The following is a 22,143-nucleotide window of genomic DNA, read 5'->3' as shown; positions in this document are numbered from 1 at the left end:
AACGCTTTCTGGCCGTTCTGATGGTCATGGAACTGGCCAGTGGAAAGAAAAATGTTGCACATACGGAAACCCCATTTCACGAGAATAACGTCTTGAATTGATGACTACACTTTTGGATGAAATGAAACCGACTGTAATCCAGGTTCGAACAGCACACAGCACGCACGAACCGGCTGTACACGACATGTTTTACAGTCTTTACATCCACAGCCAACAACAACATTCAACACGACCTGCCACCCCGCTGCTGTTCCCAGGATGAACCTGTTGATAAACCATTCTACATCAGGACATTCATTGTCTTACTAATACATCTCGGAGATGTACGTACATGCCTAGTTTATCATCTCGTTAACACTGAAGACGGTTTTCTCAAGACAAATCTCTACTTTACATTTTAACCCATAAACGGACCTGTTTAGGCGGGATACATTGCAACGAATGGGTTGTTTGACCCTACAAACTACGAAACAAAGCTCCCAGTATCAGATTGATAGTCATACCCTTGTACATGTTGGCCCAGCTGCAACTTCAAGTATCTGGCTGTTTCTTCAATGGAGTAAAGATAAGTTTTCTGATATCATGATCCCAAAGTGGCCCACTATGATGGAGGGCTCACTGAAGGTCTGATCCTTGCAGGCATGCTAAGGCCAGAGTCACCGTTTGTGGCCATTGGATGGTAGAAAGGGCGATGTGGAGTTATAGACATCTTATTCATCGAGTATTCCAAGCCATCATCACTGTTCATATCTATTTCAACGTCATCATCCAAGCTGCCCACATTCGTTCCAGGAGCATCAATGTCCCCAAGCTCATCATCATCATCATCACCGTTGTCATTGCTGTATGTTGTCTTGACCATGGACCAGTACTCAAAATTTGGACGTATATATCTGCAGGGCACAAGGGGATATTAGGACGACAGAGACATTAATAACAAGAACAGCAACCAGGTTAAGGTTAAGAGTGCTGGAGGCACTGAACACACAAAGTTAATTCCAAACAGCCTATGTCAAACTATAACTGCAGCTGGCACAAGGGGATATTAGGACGACGGAGACATTAATAACAAGAACAGCAACCAAGTTATGGTCAAGAGTGCCCGAGGCACTTAACACACAAACTTAATTCCAAACAGCCTATGTCAAACTATAATTCTTGAGCCTACATAGTCCAACCACAACGATGCTTGGTAGACAGATCGTTGTAATCCACATAGCACAAACAAGGTAAGGAGGACTGGTGAATTGCCACTAGAAAGGGGTTAAGTAAAGATATGATGCAAACCTGTCTGATTCTTTTAGCAAATAAGGATCAAACGGGAAGAACACGTCAAGTCTATTGACTCCTCCAAACGTCCTGGACAAATCAGATTCAATTGCATCTTCAAATGCTGGATCCACAAATGCAGTGAACAACCCGGCAGGCTTGGCTTGTCTAAGGAACTCGTTTACTATTGAAGGCAAGCACACCTGGAATTTCAAAAGACAATGTAAATCATCAAAGATGGAAGACAGCATACTATTAGCAGTTAATGACTTCCGAAAAGAAAACATAAATATGCAGCCGCTTATGGACATATAATGTAAAGAGAGTATCACTACTCCCTAGATAATAAGCAGAGATATCAAAGGAGGCGTAGAATGATGCCATACAAACCTTTAGAGGTTCCAGTGGGTGGGTCAAGAGAAATCCAAAAGGCATGTGAAAAAGCTCTGATTTAAGATTTGGGTAATCCATGATAGATCTCAAGCGGAAGCAAAGGACATACATCACAGCCTGCAGGTTTGAAAATATGACAGATAAGTGTACAAGAGATAATATGATACCAGGACAGGAAACCCACTTCTAATACTAAATGATGTGCTCGTAAAAATTTAACAAATGAATTATGTGTTTGAAAAATGACATAATATTTGATAGAAGTAATACCTGACAGGTGGCATAAAATATTTGATGATTTGGTTTGGCTATGGTCCCTCTTTTGTTTTGAAGGTCGCAATATTCAACGCACCATTCAACTAATCTGTGTGAAGAGAATACAAAACATTCAGATTTCGGAAAAAAAAAAATCAATTGTAAAGAGAATTTCTTGACGGTAGCAACCTTTTGAGTATACCAACAACCGTATCAGCAGAAATAAACCTTGCCCGGGACAAATAGCTTCCAACATACGAAACTGCAGACATTCTGTACTTCAAAACATAAGTGGCAATTGCCATGTACAAATTATCCATCAAATTAAGCTATAAACAGAAATCAGAATCAAATATACTATTCACTGTTTACTGTATCTTCCACTAATGTTCATGAGGGATGTATATATTATGCTTTGTTTGTGAACACTTTTTGTTACAAGTGTGCCAAAATGACATGTCTATGAACAGTGACTGAAAGAGCCAAGAAGGCACAGCTCACCACAACTGTTCACAATGCAAATACCATTCACAAGATTATTGACCAAGTACGAGTAAAGTGCAAGAACAACCAAAACAGACTCTAGGAGTTACCATGGGCCCATGGCTCACGAGCAATAAGTCAATAACACAGGACAGACAAATAGAAGCGATATGCATAGAACGTATTCCTGATCAGCAACACATACCTAGAAATTGGATCCTCTTCCTTCTTAGTAAAAGTGTCGGTAAGAAAAATAGCAAATTCAAGACCGCAGATTTCAGGATCGAGTGAGCAGGCATAAAACATGATAAACTGCAAATTTAAAATAGCAGTGTCAAATAAAGGTGAAGTGAAAAGCACCTGAGAAAATATTAGGTGAATACACACAATACAAGCAAGAAAATCCAGTGAATCTAGTTTGGCACCAAATAACAGTGGATCCTGACCTGAGCAAATTTAGATTTGTGCACCCTCAGCAGAGAGGCTCGAAAGATTGTTTTCAGAGTGTCAAATTCCTGTCCGGTTTCAAACCACAACATGAGTAATTTCATAGACAACTACATTTCCTGATACACTAGAAGAATTAAGCAAGGGGCTCACCTTAGTTAGATAACCATGCTCTGCACATGACTTAAGATGCTCGCAGACAACAACCATTAAACCATCAAGCTTTTCGGCGCATGCATTTCCTCCAAGAAGGACCTAAACAATGAAATGGGCCATGAGTTAACTCTCAGTTATACAAGAATGTAAAATATTGAATCAGTTTTGTTGTAAAAAAACTTCTCAATTAGTTAGGCAATAATTAGTATAATGTACAAACTTTTGTTCCTTCTTGTCCAAAGCCATCCTCATCCTCATCCAAATCTTCAAGCTCCATATCAAATATACCTTTGTTATGTTCCTCTTGATTAATATCTTCCAAGGTTATATTAACCTGAATGGTTCACCAATCAACAAATGATGTCAAGAATTAAGTTACAGGATAGACTTAAATAAGCAGTTTGAAAGTAATAGGTGCATACATCCAGTTCCGTAAGTAAATCAACAACTTTCGCCAGCAATAGAGCTCCAATAAGGTCCCCCATTCGGTCAGTATCAAGCCCCATCATGCACTCGACAAATGAGACCATCTTCTGCAAAGACATTAACAGAAAGTAAGAAATGATGCTGTATCAAATAAACAAAGTTGTCGGCTGACTTTTTCCGTGCATAAACGCCATATATTATCTACACAAAATTACCAAGAAAGCGCAATGTCAAGTATAACTTGATATGGAAGAAGCTTTTAACAAGACCTTTGCACAAACATACAGAAGCAAAATGATGACACAGCAGTTGTTAGAAAGATGGGATCTGCGAAGGCATTGAAAATATGTAGGGATGTAGGATCTACATATTTAGCCTAAACCGAAAGGTGTAATGGAGAGAATAAATTACTTTTTCAGCATGCATGTATCATTCATCGCAAAAAAAAAACACATCGTCTGGCTAGTAATAATTCAAGCAAATTAGGAAAAGCAACATACAGAAACAACACAATTATAACGGAAACAAAGAATGGCTTACTGAGTTTCACACTTACAGCTTTGTTATCAAATAACTTCGGCATACTCCTATCTATTATATCCTTTAACATCCTTGGTGCTAAAGGTACAGTATCAGAGATTGTTTTCAAACACTCGTGCAATTGGAAATAAATTTCCTTCTTCCTTGCAATCCATCTTGGCTGCTCCATGTATGGAACAAGTGGTCCAGGCGGAGTAAAGTTGTTCACAACCACCTGCAAACATTCTCTGAGATACTTATCTGCCACGGCAGCCTGCATGAATAATTAATGTCAGAAACACATAAACAGATTATGCAGTGAACTTGGTAAGTAATTTCAGAGGAATACCAATCTGGTGATTAAATCCAAATAAGCATCCCTTGTATCCCTTTGGAAGAACCAAATGCACATGCCAAATATCTGAAAAGAATGCATTTAGTAAGACCTGAATAATGCAATAAAACAAATAGTGATTTAAGAGCGAATACTCAGTAATACATTACATTGTTCAAAAGTATATAATGGTACATCATGTCTATTTTGGATACTGCTTCCGATAATGCCTTCAGGGTCGTCTGGAAAAGTAGGCAATATGTTCATTTATCAGAAGTGATGTTGAATAAAGTACGAGAAAAGCTAGGTAAATAGAAATAGGATTGATGACTTACCACAAGCAAAGCCTCATCATCTAGACTCCTTTTCTTGACAGCATCTAGAATGTTCAGCAAGATATCGTATTGCTCTCTGTCACTTGGGTCAACTAGAAATGGATCCTAAATCAAGGGCAAGGGTGTCAATAGTTTAAAAAAGTGTTCCTTGTAGTTCGGTGACACCCCAAGAAAACCCGATGGGCGGAAGGACTCTTAGTATGGTGTCAGACTGAAGTGCAAAGAATCAGAACAGGAAAGAACTTCCACACGATGTAAATCATCCATAAACAACAGCATTTTAGTTCCTATCTCTAGCGTGTATGATATGGTAATCATTAATGCACAGCTACAGCAATAAGGAGTACTCAATAAGCAGAGACAAAACAGGAAAGAACTTCAAACCATGTAAGTCACCAATAAACAACAGATGTATTGTAGGTTACTAGCAACATACCTGTGCATTGCTACAGACTAAAAAAGTACATCTTTAAGAAAGATGGTGTACTATTATCAACTATATTAGATCATATGATCAATATAAGTTCTCATCTAATAATGTGTGCCAAATCAACAAGTGATACACAACCAGTAAAAGAAAAAACAAGTGATACACAAGAAAAAGACACGGTCTAGAGGTGACGGACCACCGCCACCAATTGAGTCTTTTACACGAGTGAAGATGAAGATAAAGACATCTAGCAAGTCAGTTATGGACTTATTATGCCAGTCCTTCTCCATAAAATACATAGGCAAACAAGTACTCTGTAAACTATGTAGTGCCTGACACGAACAAATCTATTTGGTTGCATGCAGAAACATGCAACATCTGGAAATTCCTCATGGAAGCGGTTTTCAGTATGAATAGACGAACCTTTGACTCGCTGCCTACACACCCACAAATTACATTCAGTTATTGCATCTATAGAAAATAATCACCTTCAAATTTTCCTAACTCCACACGACACATCCATATGGTGCGTTCTCTCACAAACAGCCTTGGATTTGGAGAGCAATACAAGATGTCTACTCCCTCCGTTTCGGTTTGTAGGTCCTGCACGTATCCCTAGGTCGACGATTTAACTCACGTAACATAAGTTTGAACTCACAAAAAGTATATCATTATGTTACGTGAGTTCAAACTTATGTTACGTGAGTTAAATCGTCGATGGGTCCGGAAGGTCCAACATCAATACATCTTCTCCACAAAGCAAGGATGCCCCTACAACCGTTACATGCTCTGCTCTGCCTTTCGCACATGCAGCCCCAGAGAAGAAGATAGAAGCTGCATGGAAATACGGCATATAACATATTTACTCATGCCTCTTTTAGTGGGTAACAAGCAATTTCAACTAAGATTTTTTTAAAATTAATACCAAAACAGCATCAAAATTGCAACATTAAGTATCCCAGCAAACTGAACACTGGTTACTATTTAAAATATTCTCACATTTGGTCAGTATGTAGACTTTATTATTATCCACCAAGTCTTTCCTCTTTCAATTTTGTAAAATCACGCCGTGTCTTGAGGAGATTCTCAATAAGATGGAGTCCTTGTGTATAATTTTGGTTGCTCTTTTACGTCCTGTATTAAGAGCCCCTTATTTCAACTCATGTACGCAAGCAGAACTCCAAAGGGATATATGAACTCCAAAGCAACAGCTTTGAAAAACTGCGTTAAATTTACCAGCACCCAACACAGCTCCGACTTGAATTCCCTAAAAATGAAAGCGAGCGAACATAACGAAGCTGTGGATTCTTAATTTACTAGCAAATGCAATCCCAAGTTCCCAACTAGAACACTAAACATTCGAGGCCAACTTCACCAATAAAAAACAGTTATTTCTCCTATACTCGGCAGGGCCTCCCCAGAAATCACTCATTGTGCCACCCATACACCCAGCGCCAACCAAAAAAAAGGGAAAATTGGCTGGAGGACACCATTATTTCGTGGCCTTTGTCGAAACACACCGCCGGAATGTGTCTTTGCCCAGTACCATTAAAATTTCGTGGACATTTGCCAAAATACATTGTATGGTCCAAAACAGAAAGTTTGACCTTTTTTTCACATTGAATTATCATTCTACCCTTTAGCAAATGTGTCTAGAATTTTTCAAACTCTTTGTTCGAAGCGTTTCCTCTCATGCAGAGTGCAGCAACACAGGGTACAAATGGCCACCTCAACCAACAGCGAACCCTAGTAGATGTCAAATATCGATTCGTACAAAGGAAAAAAGCGTTCAAAATCGGATTTAAATTATCGTCGATGCAGTGTGTTCTAGCAAATGTCCACAAAATTGTAATGGTACTGGGCAAAGACCCATTCCGGCGGTGTGTTTTGGCAAAGGCCGGTGTGTTTTGGCAAAGGCCACAAAATAACGGTGTCCTCTAGCAAATTTCCCCCAAAAAAAAGCATGAGCAAGGAGGGTTGGACTAGCTACGTACCATGCTCACAGACTGGAGCACGTGCTCGACCATCCGGAAGGCCGCGGTGTCGCTGATGGAATCCGCCGCCGTCTCCATGTCGTCGCGCCGCTGCTCCGCCCCCATCGCCTTTGCCCCTGACACTTTGCAATACCTAGCAAAGAAAGAAAGACGACCCGAATTAGCGCTGCGATGCACGAACCGGCCGGCAAAAACGGGATTGGAAAAGAGACGGGGAACCTTACAGGTTCACCGAGAGGAAGAAGGGCAGCGGCCGGCGTGGAGGCGGGGGCGGCGGCTAGGCGCGAGGTCTCTAGGGTTTTTGCGGGAGCGACCGAGAGAGAAGGAAGCGGTGGAAAGGAGGCGCGGCTACTTTATTCGCTAAGGTGACACGTGGCACGGGAGCCGGTTCTGCTTCTGCGAACAAGAAGTCCAGAACCCGTGTCCTAACTACATTCTAAATGGGCCGAAGGGGGTAATGGGCCGGCGCGATCTTCGTATGGCTTGTACTTTGATAGTGGGCTGGTCTCGGTGCTATTGGCCTGCTAAGGTGCTTCACGTGCTGTGGCCTGTGGGTCTGGGACCTGGGCAGCACGCGAGCCAGGTAATCAAGTCAACGAATCATTACCACACTAAAAAAAGTCAAACGAAGAGTAGACATTTATTCTTGAGACCTAAATTAAGTTGGAGTTTTTTTAAACAAAAATTACGCACCCGTAAATATACAACACTACTTCCTCCGTTTCTTAAAAGAGGACATATTAGATTTCATTAAGACAAGACTTTGACCACAAATTACTATGTTAATAGTATGTGATTAATATGTCATAAAATTAGTATCATTGGATTTGTTATCAAAAGTATTTTGTAATTTTTAGTCACTTTTTAATCAAAACTTTATCTTAACGAAAATTAATATGGACTCTTTCAATGAACGGAGGGAGCAGTATACACACCAACAACCGTGACAGCGCACATGCTCCACTAGAATACAAGTTGCGTCATGCGTGTATATACTACTCCTACCACTGTATGTCAGCTCTGTTTAGCATTATAGATTATTACAATTTCAATTGCCAAACTTGTTTGTGGCTATTTTATAATTTATTTAACCGGTATGTTCTTTTTTTTCTTACTTTTGCAGCTATTTTCAGAAGAAAAAAAATATAAGATCTATACCAATATATTAAATTGAAGTGACCGCCGTATGTCATCCCACCTGCATCCCACTCACGGTAAAAAGACTCGAAGCGTTTTTCCCTACGTTTCCTTCCCAGCGCTCTCTCGCTACCCGCTGCCGCCGCCGCCCATGGCAGCCTGGACATCTCTGCCCTCCCCTGCCGCGGACGCCTCTGCCTCCATCCTCTGCCGCGGACGCGGCCCTCTCCCTCCCTAGACGCGGACGCTGCCAATGCCGCCGCCCTCCTTATCTCATACCCTGCTGGCCCTGTCCTCGTGATACGGCTCGGAGAGAGACCGATGCCCATCCCAAATCCTCCATGACCCCCTGAAGGTCCAGGCGCCCTCGATCTCCTCTAGCAGCGCAACAGCACACATGGGGCAGGTTTGGGCAATTAGCCATCAAAATTGTAGGGTATGGTGGGTAAACCCAATTCCCTGCCGCTACTTGGCTCTCGTCGGCGCCGCCCTTCTGCGGCTTTCCGCCGCAAGTTCTGCGTGCTGCTTCCTTGTGTAGGGCCGCTGGCTCTGGCCTTGCTATTCTTCTGCTTGGCGCCGCATGGCTGCGCGGCGGAAGGGAGGAGGACGAGTGTGCGGGGATGGCGGAAGCGAGGCGCCGATGGAGAAGAACAAGGAGAGGACATATACGCCCCCATCAAGAGCTTCGTCATCAAAGGGTGGAAAGCCTCCAGTCTCTTCTCAACCCTGCGGCCAAACTGCTATCCAGGTTTTGCTTTTTTGACTGTCATCTACGGAGTATTTCTCTGGTTCTCGGTTCCTGGGAACGGAGAGCACGATGTTACTACTTGCAGACGGGGTGTTCAGCGCAGATTCCCTCGTGCTTTTCGTTCTTCACAGCACTAATTTTTGCTTGTTTTTTCTCTTCATGCAATTCACAGAACACAGAGTACGAGTGCTATTTTGATCTTAAATTTCATTGTTCAGATAACCACATACTTCCCCACATTATCCCAATATCCAACGGGTATGTGTAGAACATGTAATGGGCAATTTGGGGAGGGCCTGCATCCTGACTTGAGAGTTGGTGCTTGGGTGAGACCGTGGGGAATGTGAAGGACTGGGCAACAGGAAAAAGCACGGCTTCGCGGGCTTTTTCTTAGTTTGGCCCATTGAATATTTGTACAGATTAAAGCTATCAGAATTGCCTATAGTGATCAATGGTGTTGTACAAATATTATTTTATCGGTTTTTTCTAATTGTTCCGTAGCAACGCGACAGGTTTGTTCTAAGAATATTATACCGAGGAATTCGACACATAAAAGTACATTCATTAATTAATCCAAATTATTCATATTAAATAATTGGAATTGTTTTTTGATAGGTCAATTCAGATTATTCCAAAACCAGATTATTTGTTTGTTTGTTTCCCAGAAAAACCCTTTGGTTTTGGATGGATTTTGCAAACACCCTTTGGTTTTGGATGGATTTTGCTAAACACACTCTGCTAGTATTTATAGCACGCCTATTGTGAGGACCGAAGGATCGGTTCTTTTGTTCTCTTCCTTTTTTTTTAAATGCGAAGGATCGGTTCTTTTCCTATGCAACAAGGACACACGGACCAAGGTTTGGAAACCGTTGGCAAAAGAGCTCCAAAGTTCTTAGCACTTCCTGCTGGTAAAAAATCCTATGCGACCCTCCGTGGAATGACTTGCGTTTTTCAGATCAACATCGAATCAAAAAGCGAATTACTCCTTTTTCATATTTAATTAGCAGAATCTGGTGCAACCCCAGAGAAAGGGAAACTGTGCTTCAAGAAATGATCACACAGTACTTCAGAATTCAGATGCATATAGGTTATCCTGAATTTAGACACCATTTTCTTGACTCCGATTGCGGTGTATATTATAGCACAACAAGTACAACTGCTGGTAAAGAAACAGTCTTCTACAGGAAGACATATCCAAGCATGAAGCATCGCTGCCGCGGGAGCAAAACATCAGCAAAAAAATAAACACAATACCCACCAGATTGACTGGATATGCCTCCTATAATAGTTTGCGCGGATGTGAGATATACATTACATGGTCTGTTTATCCTGCCTCAGTTCTGAATGTCAGCCTTCCGTTTCGTGGTGGTGCTTCTAGGCCGAGTTGATCTGCTGGTTCTTGTTAGCCGCCTGTCCTCCTGCTCTTGCTTGGCGCCTGACAACTCAGATGAAAGCTCGGTGGTGGTTTCTGGCCATGGTGTTCGCTTGGCAGGAATGACAACCTCCAAAGGTGGATCAATTACCCACCTGCAAAAGCAAAAAAAATAAGTTGCAGATACAAAAAAAAAATGCTTGGGAAAAGATGAGAAGAAAATCATGAGTGAACAGTTGAACAGTCTGATAAACATAGCACAATCTGATAATTGACTGCACTGAAATCAAGAGCTCTACATCTTTCTTTCCAAATGAAGCTTACTATGGCACACAGTTTTGAAAGAAAAAAACTCACATGAGAAACCGATCTTTTTGTCCCCAAGTGATTTGAGGACCCGATCTTAACGCATGGAATTAGCTTGCGCCAAATTACATGAAAACATCCAATTCAAAACTTAAAATCTTATTTCCATGACATTGCCATGTGGCACCAAGCTAGCAAAAGGGATCAATCTTATATTTTTTACATAAAAATAGACAGATACTTTCATACTTAACCGGTTAACACTACACTGGCCCTAATGAGCACAAAAGAACCCTACACATGCTACTTGGTATAATAGTTGATGCAACCTAAGTTTATTACTTCAGCACTTTCACTAAAAATTAGAAGTCAAAACTATAGTAGTACAGCAGTCAACTTAACAGAGACATTCACGCAAAAAGCACAACCTGTTCTATTTTTAAATACAAAAGCAAGATAACCCTAGGACAGATTATAGAAGTCAATTTGGCTGTATATGAGCATAAGTTCCTTTTGCGAACCAGTGCTGGGCAATACTGGAAGATTATTAGTTACTAAGGCATCCCAGTGCAGTGCGGGTATAGAGTGACACACTGATACTGCTGTTTCAACGATTTCGGTTAAATAGGATCAAGTGATAGTCTCTATCTCAAAACTATAGTAGTACAGCAGTATCAGATATAGCTGGGCAATACTGGAAGATTATTAGTTACTAAGGCATCCCAGTGCAGTGCGGGTATAGAGTGATACACTGATACTGCTGTTTCAACGGTTAAATAGGAACAAGTGATAGTCTCTCCATCACTTGATGTCCTAAGGGTAGAAAGCATATCTTTAAAGACAACCTAATGGATGCAGATAAACAATGCATCTTGTACAATTGCTAGAAAAGGAAGCAACTTGCAGCATCAGCCTGAGATATCCAAATTAAGAGATCCCATGGCAAAGTAAGAAACGGTTTTGCACAAGTATTACATTTGGAACTAGGGAGTGGTAGTATAGATGCAATTGACAGACTCTAAAAATTGACCACTGCCGCACATCTTTGGCTTTTCCTCGAGATCGACTCAACAACAGTCAATTTGATTGGCTCCTGCTTGTGGGCTGTGCCAAACAACCCTCAAGAAAAGAAAAAAAAACAGCTTTCCTGCATTCCTGGGACGAAGACTGCTGCTTCCTATGCAAGCTAACGGTGCCGGCAGGCGGGGGGGGGGGGGGGGGGGGGGGTTACTGAGGAGAATGGAGGGGAGTTCCGAGCCAGTGCTGGTTCTATAGTGCAGCACAGAAGCGCCGCCGTAGCCTGGTTTAAGAGATATACGTCCTTTTTTTCATGGAGAAAAACAATTCCTTTGACTTCGCCGGAGGCAAAGCTCACAGGAGACTCGATGACAGCTTGCTAGGAAGCCTGGGCAACTGCCCAGGGCAGAGCTTCCCGGAAAATATCGCAGTTCCCTTGCTATCGATTTTTTGTTCAGTAACTAATAAATAGTTGGCTTAGGTCAAATTGTCATGTCAAAACTTTAAAATACTGAAAATGGACAACTATCTAGTAAGTGTGGTCAGGCCTAAACCACAAAAGGGGTTTTCCATGCCGCAAGGCCACGGTTTCATGAGATCAACGAGAGTTGCAATCGTCCTATCAAACATTATTGTAATATCTTGTATGAACAAAGCAGGGCAATTAAAATACCAATAAAACATAACGAAAAGGTATAGAATAAATCTCACCCCTGTGGGAACTTGCTGTCAGCCCTAGCTTCAACACGGAGCCACCACAGCAGGATCTTCTTCCCACAGTTCCCCAATGGCTCAACAAAGGACGGATCATTCAAGAGTGTAAGGGGGTTCTCAATCTCCTCCCCATTCTCCCCCACAGCATCAAGGTCCTTCACCCAATCAGGCTTGCCCTCTGCCTCCTTCCACAACATCCTTGAGTTCAGTACAAACCCAGCCCACTCCAAACCCCTCGGTAGCACCGGTGCTGCCTCGCCAACAACCGTGGCAGTCTTCCCAGAAAACGGCAAGGAGTTAAATGTGTGCCATCCAGCCAAATGCCCCGAAGAGTTGCAGGCAGGACCCTGGACTGGAAGAGGCATATTCTGCTTGTCCTCTTCGCTAAGGCGTGGCTGCTCCGCCGTTCCGGTATGCGCAAGGATACCCACAGACACCGCAGCCATCCACTGTACCTTTTGCACCTCATCAAACAGCTCCATGCTATGGACGTTGCTGTCATCCGCAAACACAACTACACCATCCATCTTCCTCTCCCGGATCACCCTATACAAGCAAACCAATACCTTACTCTCTGCTCTCTAGTATCTGAGATTCACGTAGAAAAACAACAGTGGAGGCTATAAGGGGGTAGGAAAGGTTGCATACCGCAGGGCGTGGAGGCGCATGCTGTTCTCGGTGGCGTGGCGGTCGGCCCATTCAAGGGGCATGCGGTCCGGGAAGGGGATGTGGACGAAGGTGAGACCGGAGCGTGCAAGGAGGGACGCGGTGCCGTTGGTGGTGCCGCCGGCCTCGACGACGAGCCAGGTGAGCGGGTAGGGCACGTTGCGGAGGGAGTGGAGGAGGCCGGTGAGGTGGAGCGCCTGGAACGCGCGGGAGTAGGTCGGGGTGACGACGAGCACCTGGCGCGGCTCCCTGATGCCGTACCACCGGCGCTGCTCCTCCTGCACGCGCTCCATGATCCGGTGCGCCCGCATCACCTCGACGGGATCAGGGTGCGGCCACGGCCGGATCCGTATCCCGTGCCGGCCCACAACGACATGGCTCTGCGTGCTCCCGGACGTCGCCGCGTCCCCCGCCGCGTCCAGCGCGGTGTAGTTGTCCGGGTTGGAAGGGGGAGGGTTCCCGGCGGCGGCGAAGGACAGGGTGAAGGTGTTGGTGGTGGTGGTGGTGGTAGTGGTGGTGGTGGTGGTGGTGGTGATGGCGCGGAGGACGGCGGCGGACTTGTTGTTGGAGGCGGCGTAGAGCGCGCTGCTGGAGAAGAGCAGGAAGAAGAGGAGCCGGGAGAAGCGGAACCCGAGGAAGAGGGAGATGAAGCAGCAGAGCGCGTGGAGCAGGAACCAGAAGGTGGACGAGGAGGCGGCCCGCGCGCCCGCGCCCGCGCCGCCGTCCGACGCGGCCCCCTCAGCGCCGCCGCCCGACGACCGCGCGGCAGCAGCCGAAGCCGCCGCCGCCGACCGCCGCAGCTGGCTCTGCGGCAGCAGCGACTTCATCATCGCCGCAGCTACCCAGATCTGGCCACCACCACCTCCTCCTCCGCCGTCCTTCCTCTCTCCTTCAGGTCGTGCCGAATCGATCGTAATCGGTCGCCGGTAGGGTGGATGGATAGTTTTTGAGGGGGCAGGAGGGTAGGTGGTGGGTGAAGTGCGGTGCACGAAATTGCGGGTGCCCCGCGGTGGGCTGGCTATCGTTGGGTGGTCAGTGTGGAAAAGGGAAGAAGGGAAAGAGGAAGGGCGTTGTGTTTGGTGCTCGGAGGTGGACGGAAGCGTGTATCGGGTTGGGGGATTTGGACGCGGGCGCGGAAGGGGTCGGCGGAGACTGGGCCGCGGGTCGGCAGCGTTTCCGCGCGTGTTCGGCTACGGGTTGTCCGTCTGCTCCATGTTTTTCTCCACGGTTTTGCCTACTTTTGTTTAACGTGCACAATTATTGGTGCGGCATGCCGGCGAGGAGGGAGTGCACGTTTTGTGCCAGACACATTCTTTTTTGTTTGTGCCAGACGCGTTTGACTTCAAAGGGCAGTGTCGGTTCAGGTTATACGACTTCCTGACTCGAGAGTAATCTGGGTGTTTACGAATAAACCCTGGGTTTGGCCAATTCCCATTTGTTGATAATTTTGAAAGTCACAGTCACTTGTAAGTTCTAGCTGCGCAGTATACTAATGGAGGGACTTAAGGACGAGGATAGTCAAATGTTGATCGAGCGGCTTGGAATGTACTAATCATAAGAAATGGCATTTAAAGCAACTGCGAAGGATCTTTTTTTATGCCGCACTCATTGCGGAGATAAATCCAAAACAAATAAAAAGCAGGTTTGTACCCGAGCTTTGGTGACGAAAAGGTGATCTCTGATCTACCAAAATTAATTTAATACAGCTTCCAGAATCAGCAAATCAGGGAGACTGCTACTCAGAAAGGCTACGTCACAGCGGTCCCAATATTCATTCTTCACGTGTCGTATAACTTCTAATACCACCTCCCTTCCATGAAGATTGGCACGGGTTTGAATTAGCTCTAATTCAAATTCGTGTCAATCTTTATGGAACGGAGAGAGTAACTTTTACTATTGATGATATCTATAAAAATGAATTGGTTAGTAAACTAATACCAACACTTCATAATTCTGCAATTTTTTATTAACACAATCTTGCAAAAATTATAAGACAGCGATGCATCTGAAGACCTGGCCATGACTAAAAGACCATGCGTTTTGGAATGGCTAGGATTACATCATAAAGTGTTCAACATGCGGAATAGATACTCATTTGAAGAAACAATGTGGCTATCATCCGATTCTTTACATGGCATTCCACATGACAGGTCTCTAGGGAAAAGCTGAGCAATCGCTTCCGGTTCCTATGCATACAATTGTACAGCAATGGTAGAATGTCGGAGCAACACCCTACAGGACATGAAACACAGACCATTTGGGCGTGGTCAGACAATCGCAACCTCCACAATCTGGGGATAGGAACGCTGGTGCAAACCAGAGCCATCTTCCGATCAAGAAGTTTGTTCACTCGTAAGGGTTTCTGAAGTTCTTGAGAAGCTCTGGGATGTCATATCCAAGCATATCGTCCACCGCCTGTATCATCTTGGGCTTGACCTTCTCGAACTTGTCAATGCTATAGCCACCCAATACATCTTTGAAGTGCTCCACGTAAGGGAAATCTCCGGCAGGAAGATGATGTTCCCTTTGCACCTGTTCCAAGAGACAACAATTAGTAGAGCATTCAAATTATTACATACGAAGTGTGTAAAAGCAGAAACTCAGACAAACTTCCAAACCAGCAAAATAAGAATGTAATTATTGAGCAAAGCTGGTTTGGCAAGTAATATCATGGTATAATGTAATCATGTAAATATACCAAAACAGCAAAACCAAGCACCTGGACAAAGAACAACTGACTATGGTTATGGTTATGGCGTCATAGTTACATAGCCAGGTAAATACATACCTTTGCAAACTCATCCTGCAAATTGTCTATAAGTCGCTGTTGAGCTTTAGCTTTGCCCATCATTGTAGGCATCTGATTCTTTAGATGACCAATTATATAAGCATGTATCTTAGCCGCTCTTGCACGTTTAACAAATTCATTGATCTGCACATTATACACCAATGGTGATAATTCAGGAAAACCGAGGAAATCAGGATTAAAAATAATGCAGATGATGAAAAATCTTACCCGGCGGTCACAAGCTTTTTTTGGTATATCTTTTAGATCAGAAAGGAGATCATCCTGCTCTCTCTCAAATAGTTCCTTTCCGATTGGACCAACAGCTGATTCATTTACTGGTTTGTCATTGAATGATCTGCAGGTCAATTTTGAAGTGAGTTTATGTTCCAGCATGTTGGGGTGATCCAGTCATCACAACTTTACAACCACAAGATTCAGACAACATAGCTAAAGCAATTCGAAGTATGCCAATACTGAGATAGACAAATACATCTATGGCACCACTAGTAATATTCAATCAGTTTTGACAAGATTGTAACTTGAAAGCAGCCTGGTAAAATACCATAGATAGGGCCATATGAGTGAAACAAAAAGATAAAGGCATTAGCAGTTAGTAGTTACCCGATATAAACTCGCGACACCTCAGGGGTGTTCAATACTTTACCAAGAGACCACATCAGTGCGCCATACACCCTCATAAGCTGCAGGAAAACGGCTGTTATGTACATAAAAGTCCAAGAACAAAACATCAGAGACATACTGAGAGAACAATGAACAACTATACCTGTTGAGTGTCAATTTGGTCTGCCTTGTTCAGGACTACACGTATTTTGTCATCATGTCCACGTAAAGATCCAATGACACGTTTAAACTCGTCACTGATATCAAGCTTATGGGGATCAAACAAAAGAAGGATAAGGTCACACTTGGCAGCAAACCATGATGTAACACCAGTGAATTCGTAGCTGCGTTGAGTCCGTTGCTTTTCACCAGAAAGAACACCAGGTGTGTCGACAAACGTGATATGTTCTAACAGCTTCAAGGTACAAGTTAGGTATCAGTTTCTGGATAACCATTATCCTTCGACATGCATCAAATTAAATCTTACTGGATGTGGCATCTGAGAGCATTCAAACTTGGATAGAAATGATGTTCCAAATGTTGTAAGACCACTAAAAGGCATGTCTGCTTGAACAGCTAAAGTATTCCCAGGAATAGTCCTTTCATCAGGTCCTGACTGGTAAGAAGAAGAGTTAACAGAACTATTGAATTGAAGTAACTATAATAGGCAAAAGCACATGTTATATACTAGCTGAGTATTTGGGCAATTCGAATTATTTACATTGCACCAACATCTGATATAAGTTGCAACTAAAAAATGGATCAAAAGTGTCTCCAGGTGCTTAGCCTTACTGATAAGCTCCGAAAGCAGGAATTAATACAAAATCTAGTAGATGAGGTCCTAAAGTTAATCTTGACTTCTTTCTAAATAAAAAAAAAAGTTAATCTTGACTAGGCACATTTACACTTCTACTATGCTAGCCAACAAAGCCTTGAGAAATCAGCAGACATCATAGATCATGTACTTACAAACAATTATAGCTTGGCGAATCAGAGGAAACTGACAAAAAGGTTAAGAATGCTAATCAATGAACCACTGGGCTACAATAATATAAACTAGAGAAGTGACGCCATTCTCACAATTCACCAACACAGAATCAATGATGAAATACAAGCATCTATCAGAATAGGCCACTGATGAATGAACACTTGTATTCATTTCAATTCTTGTTAGCTGTACAAACAAAGAAACCTAATGGACTGATTTTCCGTCTCCTGTGACACCTAAGAACATTGTGACATGAGCATTGGCACTCTAGTGCTGTGTTTTTGTAATATTTCCACTCAGTGGAGAACCTAGATCAGCTGGTGTCTTCATCTTCTGTTTATGTAAGCAAGACTTTAGTTCTTCTATTATGCAGTATAAAGTTCTCATGGACCTTTCAAGGATTTTAAAAATGGTACCAAAAAGATAGGTTACAGTCTTTCCAAGGTGCAAAATTGATGTTCTTATCCGTGCATGATTCATCTAATGTGTGGTTATATTATATGTGAAGGCAATATCCTATTAAAAGCCAATCAAGATGTAAGTTAAGCTTTTCTACATAAGGAAATATAACTTTTCAATCTGATGATTTGCATTCAGAAAAATCTAGTAAAGCAACTCCCATTAATTCATCAATGTTAGACCAGCTCAAACTTCAGCGCGTGTAAACCATTTATAAAATAGAAATCAATATATTCTGTTTTTAAAAAAAGCAAGCTGACTCTTCCAGTTATCTTTTTGAACTTCCTTCACAAATCATATCTAGTGGTGATCCCTATTTGACCCACCTACTATTCCTATAGATAAAAGACTTAAAATGCTAAAGTTTACCATGACAACAACAAATCTGTCGGTTGTTGGCTCTGGCCCAATATGGGCACCTGCAAATGCAGAATATCAACGGTCACATAGCTTGTTATCATATTAACCTGGCAAGCTACAGAAAATACATGTGCTAAGTACATAACCTGGATAGCTAGTTTTTAGCAGATGCTTGATAAAAGTTGTTTTCCCCGTAGAGTATTGACCTAAGAGCATAACCATTGGCTTTGCATCAAAATCGCTGTTTGTCTGCAAAAGGGATAAAATTATTTTGTACATATACGTAGCTTACTTTGAAGACATAACAAATGAAGAAAGTAGTAGTTTGTAACTCGTGAAGAAACCAGATACTGAGAATACAAGTATTTACCAGTAACGGGGAAACAAAGTCATTGAATTTGTATGTAACTTCCAAAGGCTTCAATTTTTCGACATATAGTTTTTTTAAACCATCGATGACAGAAGTAACAGCAGTCAGAGGTATCTGTGTAAATACATCATAAACAAGGTCAGCATAAATGACAAATATGTCATTCGAGAAAATAGTATAATGTGTCAGTCAATTGCCGCATTGGGAACATGACCTTACTATTTAATTTAATTGCAAGCAAATCTGAATGTTTAATATTGCGCAACAGAAGAAAAAAAAAACTCAAGTCCATAAGGCATGATTGTTCAAACGCTTTCTATGGTGTCCCATAAACATTTTGTAGGACAACTGAGAATTTCTTCAGCAGATTAATTGTAACCTTTTTCGTCCAAGTTCATCAACTCAAGCTCTGATTGAAATGACTAGGAAAATCTCCTAAGAATGAACAAGGGTTCATCAACAAGTTTACACATAAAGATTAAGTTCTACTTGGTTGGGAACAGAACAGATGCACTAGACAAATGACTCGAGTTTGACATCTTTTTCCCCTTGTTAACCAATCATTGAAATATCAAAAAATTGTATATTTTCGTCAAACCTTCCTTTAAAAAATAGTTTTAAAAGACAACAGGTTCTCATAATTAGTTGAATTTTGACCTCAAGAGCTTCCTCTTCAAACATAGTATTGCATAAATTCTAAGATTTTGGAGGAGCTGGTCCCTGCTGAAAAACAAAGTTAAACCTTACGAGGATAACTAGATTCAAAGTCCAAAATTAACAGGACTTTTTGAACTGTTGCTTTGAAGTATACGTCAAAGCTTCACCTCACCTCCTATCTCATATACGAAGAATTTCTTCACATCGGAAAACTCTCACAGTTCATTTATTCAATAAAAACAGCAAATGATATACTATCCAGCAAAGGAACATGTTGGAATAAACTTGCTAACATTTTGCAAGAGCTTAAAGTCTCCCTAGTACTTCGGTCCAACAAGCAAAAATAAAGGAAGAACATGAGCACTACCTTCTTTGATGACTTTGAGCTGAACCAATGGTTTGTTGAAGGTGGTTGTGCCTGAGGAAATCCTGCATAGATTTAAATGGTTTGCTTGATATATTTATCCATGGTGTGACTTCATATTTAAGGGTGCATCCTTACCATCAATATCCGGATCGACCCTCTTTGCCAAATGCTTGGATTTCTGAAAAGCAATTATCATCACCCTTACAGAGCAGTGGTATAAAGCAGAAAAACAAGGTAAACACTAAAGACGCAGCACTGGGGCACAATAGACTTACAGCAAGCAGAACATCCAAACCCTCCGTCACTGGAGGATTCAAGCTACTAAGATCTGGCAGAAATCAGCATAAACTAATTAGCATTCGATGAACCGATAATCGAAGAGGTGATTAATTTAGTGACTAGCAACAACCGTCACGCTTAAGGCTGTCTTGAGTAATCTCATTCCCCGCTTGCGCCAGAGAGACGAGCTGCCAAAGTGCATCAAACCCGTCACTAGTCGACAACAACCAAAACCTTCTAGTAGCAGCACAGGGCATGGCGATCGATTCAACACGTCAGAATAGCGAAGAGAACCTGCATCGCCGTGACGAACTCGCCGAAACCGAGGTACCCCAGCCGCTTGGAGTCCGCAATGGCCCAGACCTTAATACGCGACGCGGTTCCACGAACTCAGCACATTAGAAACGAAAACCAGCTACAGTAGTACAGAGAAGAGGAAGGAACAGCGAGAGGCGGCCGTGTACCTGCTTGAGGTCGGCGCGGGGGAGCTTGGACATGGCGAAGAACTTGATGGCGTCGGGGCCCGTGATGCGGCCGTCGCCATCTGCGCGCACACAACGTCGTCCGTCAGCCCGCGGCGAACAGATTAGGATCGGATCAAATCGCAAGCGACGAAAAAGGGGATTGAGTGTCAAATGGGAGAAAGAGGGGCCAGGGGATTTGGATGGAAGTGGAACTGACCTGAGTCCGCGAAGGCAAACCACTCCTGGTAGATCTTCTGGTGCTCCTTGGAGCAGCTGCTCCCAGGGTACTGGCCCCCGATCTCCATGGCGCCCCTCTTCCTCAATCTCCGCTGGTGCCCCGCTTTTGCAGCTGGGAGAAAAGAAAGCAAAGGCGAAAAACCCTACCGCGGCGACGTGGCGTCGCTGTGTGGTAAACAGCGATTTCAAAAAATGGCTTTTACTAGTCGGAGGATGATGACTGGAGTTTGGCTCGAAACCACGCGCCAGGTTGCTGCCGAGCTGCCCAACCCCGTTGACATTAACGAACTCGCGAGGCCGTTGGACCAGATCCGGCGCGTGTTCGTTTTAATCCTGGACTGTCTATTAATGTTTCAGAAATTATGATTACGAGCATTTGAACTTTAGAGGGCAGCTCTTCTCAGGATTAGGTTGAAAGATGAACCTCACGAGTACTCCGTGGCTCATTGCTCGGTTCAATTCGTCCCGCACTCAACGTACATGTCAATTAATATAGAATGGAGGGAGCAGTCGATAGAGAGTTATTTGTTCAACTTGAATAACTTAATCAAATTCAAGATCATCTTTATGTCTCTCTCTCAAGCCCACCCAATCCACCTATCAAACTATGATTTTTCAAACCGAGCTTTCTCCTTTTTCCATTATGCAAAACACAACGGGAATACATAGTCTAAGGAACAGAAAAGTTTTTGAAAAATGAGGCAATAAACAAGAAACTATTTGATCTACTTAACAAGCAACCCTCTACCTAGTGGCTGCAATCGAAACGCTAGCTTGATTTTGCGTGTGAAACACACGACCTTTTCACGCGCTGATTTGGTTGATTGGGGCACCTTTTAATGCTTGTAACAAGGAATGTGAATTGTGAACTTGTTTCATTTTCATGGAATAGAGACATGCAAAAAAAAACTAGTGATAAAAAAAGTTGTCATGAAAAACATTTCATAATTTTGTACTTTTCACTAGGGTGGCTATATCTAAGTTGTCCGATTTTTAAAAAAAGACTTGATCTAAGTTGACAAATCAAAGCCGTTTGATCAGTATCTAGATCTCATTTTACCTTCGTTTTTTTCATCATCTGTTTCGAATCTTAAAGCATGAATTGCCCGCAAAGAAAAGAATTTAAAGCAAGGATCATATCCAACGGTTGAGAAATCAACTTATCTCTAACTAAAAATCAGGAAACTCAGATACACCAAAACTGTTTTTACTAACATAATTATATGAAAAAAAATGTTGGTTCCATCTAAAATATCATGTCTGTCTTGAAACAGATATACAAGAGGTAACAAATGTGTAGCTTCATTCCCTCCCAGGTCATCTCCTTTTGGCGTTTGAAATATGAACTGAGACTTGAAATGTTTTTACTGTTTTGACCTTCGTATTTCGTTTTTCCCACATAATTTTACCAATCTTCCTGTTTGAATAACTTTTACCCATAGAATAAGGTAAGGCAACATAGTCAACCTAAGCTAACGTGCAGTATTTTTGATTTCATATACTCCTATTTCTTTTTAACCGTTTGGGCTCCACAAGCTAGTGTCGTTCCACA

General features: G+C 42.7%; 3 protein-coding genes and 1 non-coding gene across 5 annotated transcripts; 1 reads left to right on the top strand and 3 right to left on the bottom strand.

Annotated features, from left to right (window-relative positions):
• Window positions 1–85: 85 nt before the first annotated feature.
• LOC100827862 (RNA polymerase I-specific transcription initiation factor RRN3) lies at window positions 86–7,421 on the bottom strand. 2 transcript variants are annotated; one of them, XM_003563407.4, is made up of 16 exons: window positions 7,266–7,421; window positions 7,042–7,174; window positions 4,618–4,722; window positions 4,453–4,524; window positions 4,298–4,369; window positions 3,986–4,222; window positions 3,426–3,536; window positions 3,224–3,337; window positions 3,001–3,102; window positions 2,847–2,915; window positions 2,606–2,712; window positions 2,107–2,190; window positions 1,933–2,026; window positions 1,660–1,779; window positions 1,288–1,472; window positions 86–893 (listed from the first exon to the last, which is right to left on the bottom strand). In XM_003563407.4, the coding sequence occupies exons 2-16, from the start codon at window positions 7,144–7,146 to the stop codon at window positions 602–604; spliced, it is 1,869 nt and encodes a 622-aa protein (XP_003563455.1). In that variant the 5' UTR covers window positions 7,147–7,174; window positions 7,266–7,421; the 3' UTR covers window positions 86–601. The 2 variants fall into 2 exon arrangements, with proteins under 2 accessions (XP_003563455.1, XP_010227381.1); XM_010229079.3 differs by lacking the exons at window positions 7,042–7,174; window positions 7,266–7,421 and adding an exon at window positions 5,536–5,682.
• On the top strand, window positions 5,667–5,766 carry MIR5202 (microRNA MIR5202). Its single transcript, NR_126953.1, has one exon. It is a non-coding gene; the product is annotated as a microRNA MIR5202 (primary transcript).
• Window positions 7,422–9,963: 2,542 nt separating the features above from the next.
• LOC100828169 (probable glucuronosyltransferase Os06g0687900) lies at window positions 9,964–14,088 on the bottom strand. Its single transcript, XM_003563408.4, has 3 exons — window positions 12,984–14,088; window positions 12,333–12,881; window positions 9,964–10,453 (listed from the first exon to the last, which is right to left on the bottom strand). Exons 1-3 carry the CDS (start codon window positions 13,829–13,831, stop codon window positions 10,261–10,263), a joined length of 1,590 nt encoding a protein of 529 aa, XP_003563456.1. The 5' UTR covers window positions 13,832–14,088; the 3' UTR covers window positions 9,964–10,260.
• Window positions 14,089–15,064: 976 nt separating this feature from the next.
• LOC100827353 (EH domain-containing protein 1) lies at window positions 15,065–20,841 on the bottom strand. Its single transcript, XM_003563405.4, has 16 exons — window positions 20,572–20,841; window positions 20,355–20,434; window positions 20,185–20,253; window positions 20,021–20,078; window positions 19,887–19,939; window positions 19,747–19,789; window positions 19,612–19,673; window positions 18,588–18,701; window positions 18,364–18,466; window positions 18,227–18,276; window positions 16,898–17,026; window positions 16,574–16,825; window positions 16,411–16,490; window positions 16,018–16,144; window positions 15,790–15,933; window positions 15,065–15,533 (listed from the first exon to the last, which is right to left on the bottom strand). Exons 1-16 carry the CDS (start codon window positions 20,657–20,659, stop codon window positions 15,348–15,350), a joined length of 1,638 nt encoding a protein of 545 aa, XP_003563453.1. The 5' UTR covers window positions 20,660–20,841; the 3' UTR covers window positions 15,065–15,347.
• Window positions 20,842–22,143: the final 1,302 nt, after the last annotated feature.

The sequence above is a fragment of the Brachypodium distachyon genome, chromosome 1 (assembly GCF_000005505.3).
Source record: "Brachypodium distachyon strain Bd21 chromosome 1, Brachypodium_distachyon_v3.0, whole genome shotgun sequence".
Classification (NCBI taxonomy): Eukaryota; Viridiplantae; Streptophyta; class Magnoliopsida; order Poales; family Poaceae; genus Brachypodium; species Brachypodium distachyon.
Note: the sequence above shows the minus strand (reverse complement) of the source record. Positions and strands in the feature narration are given on the sequence as shown.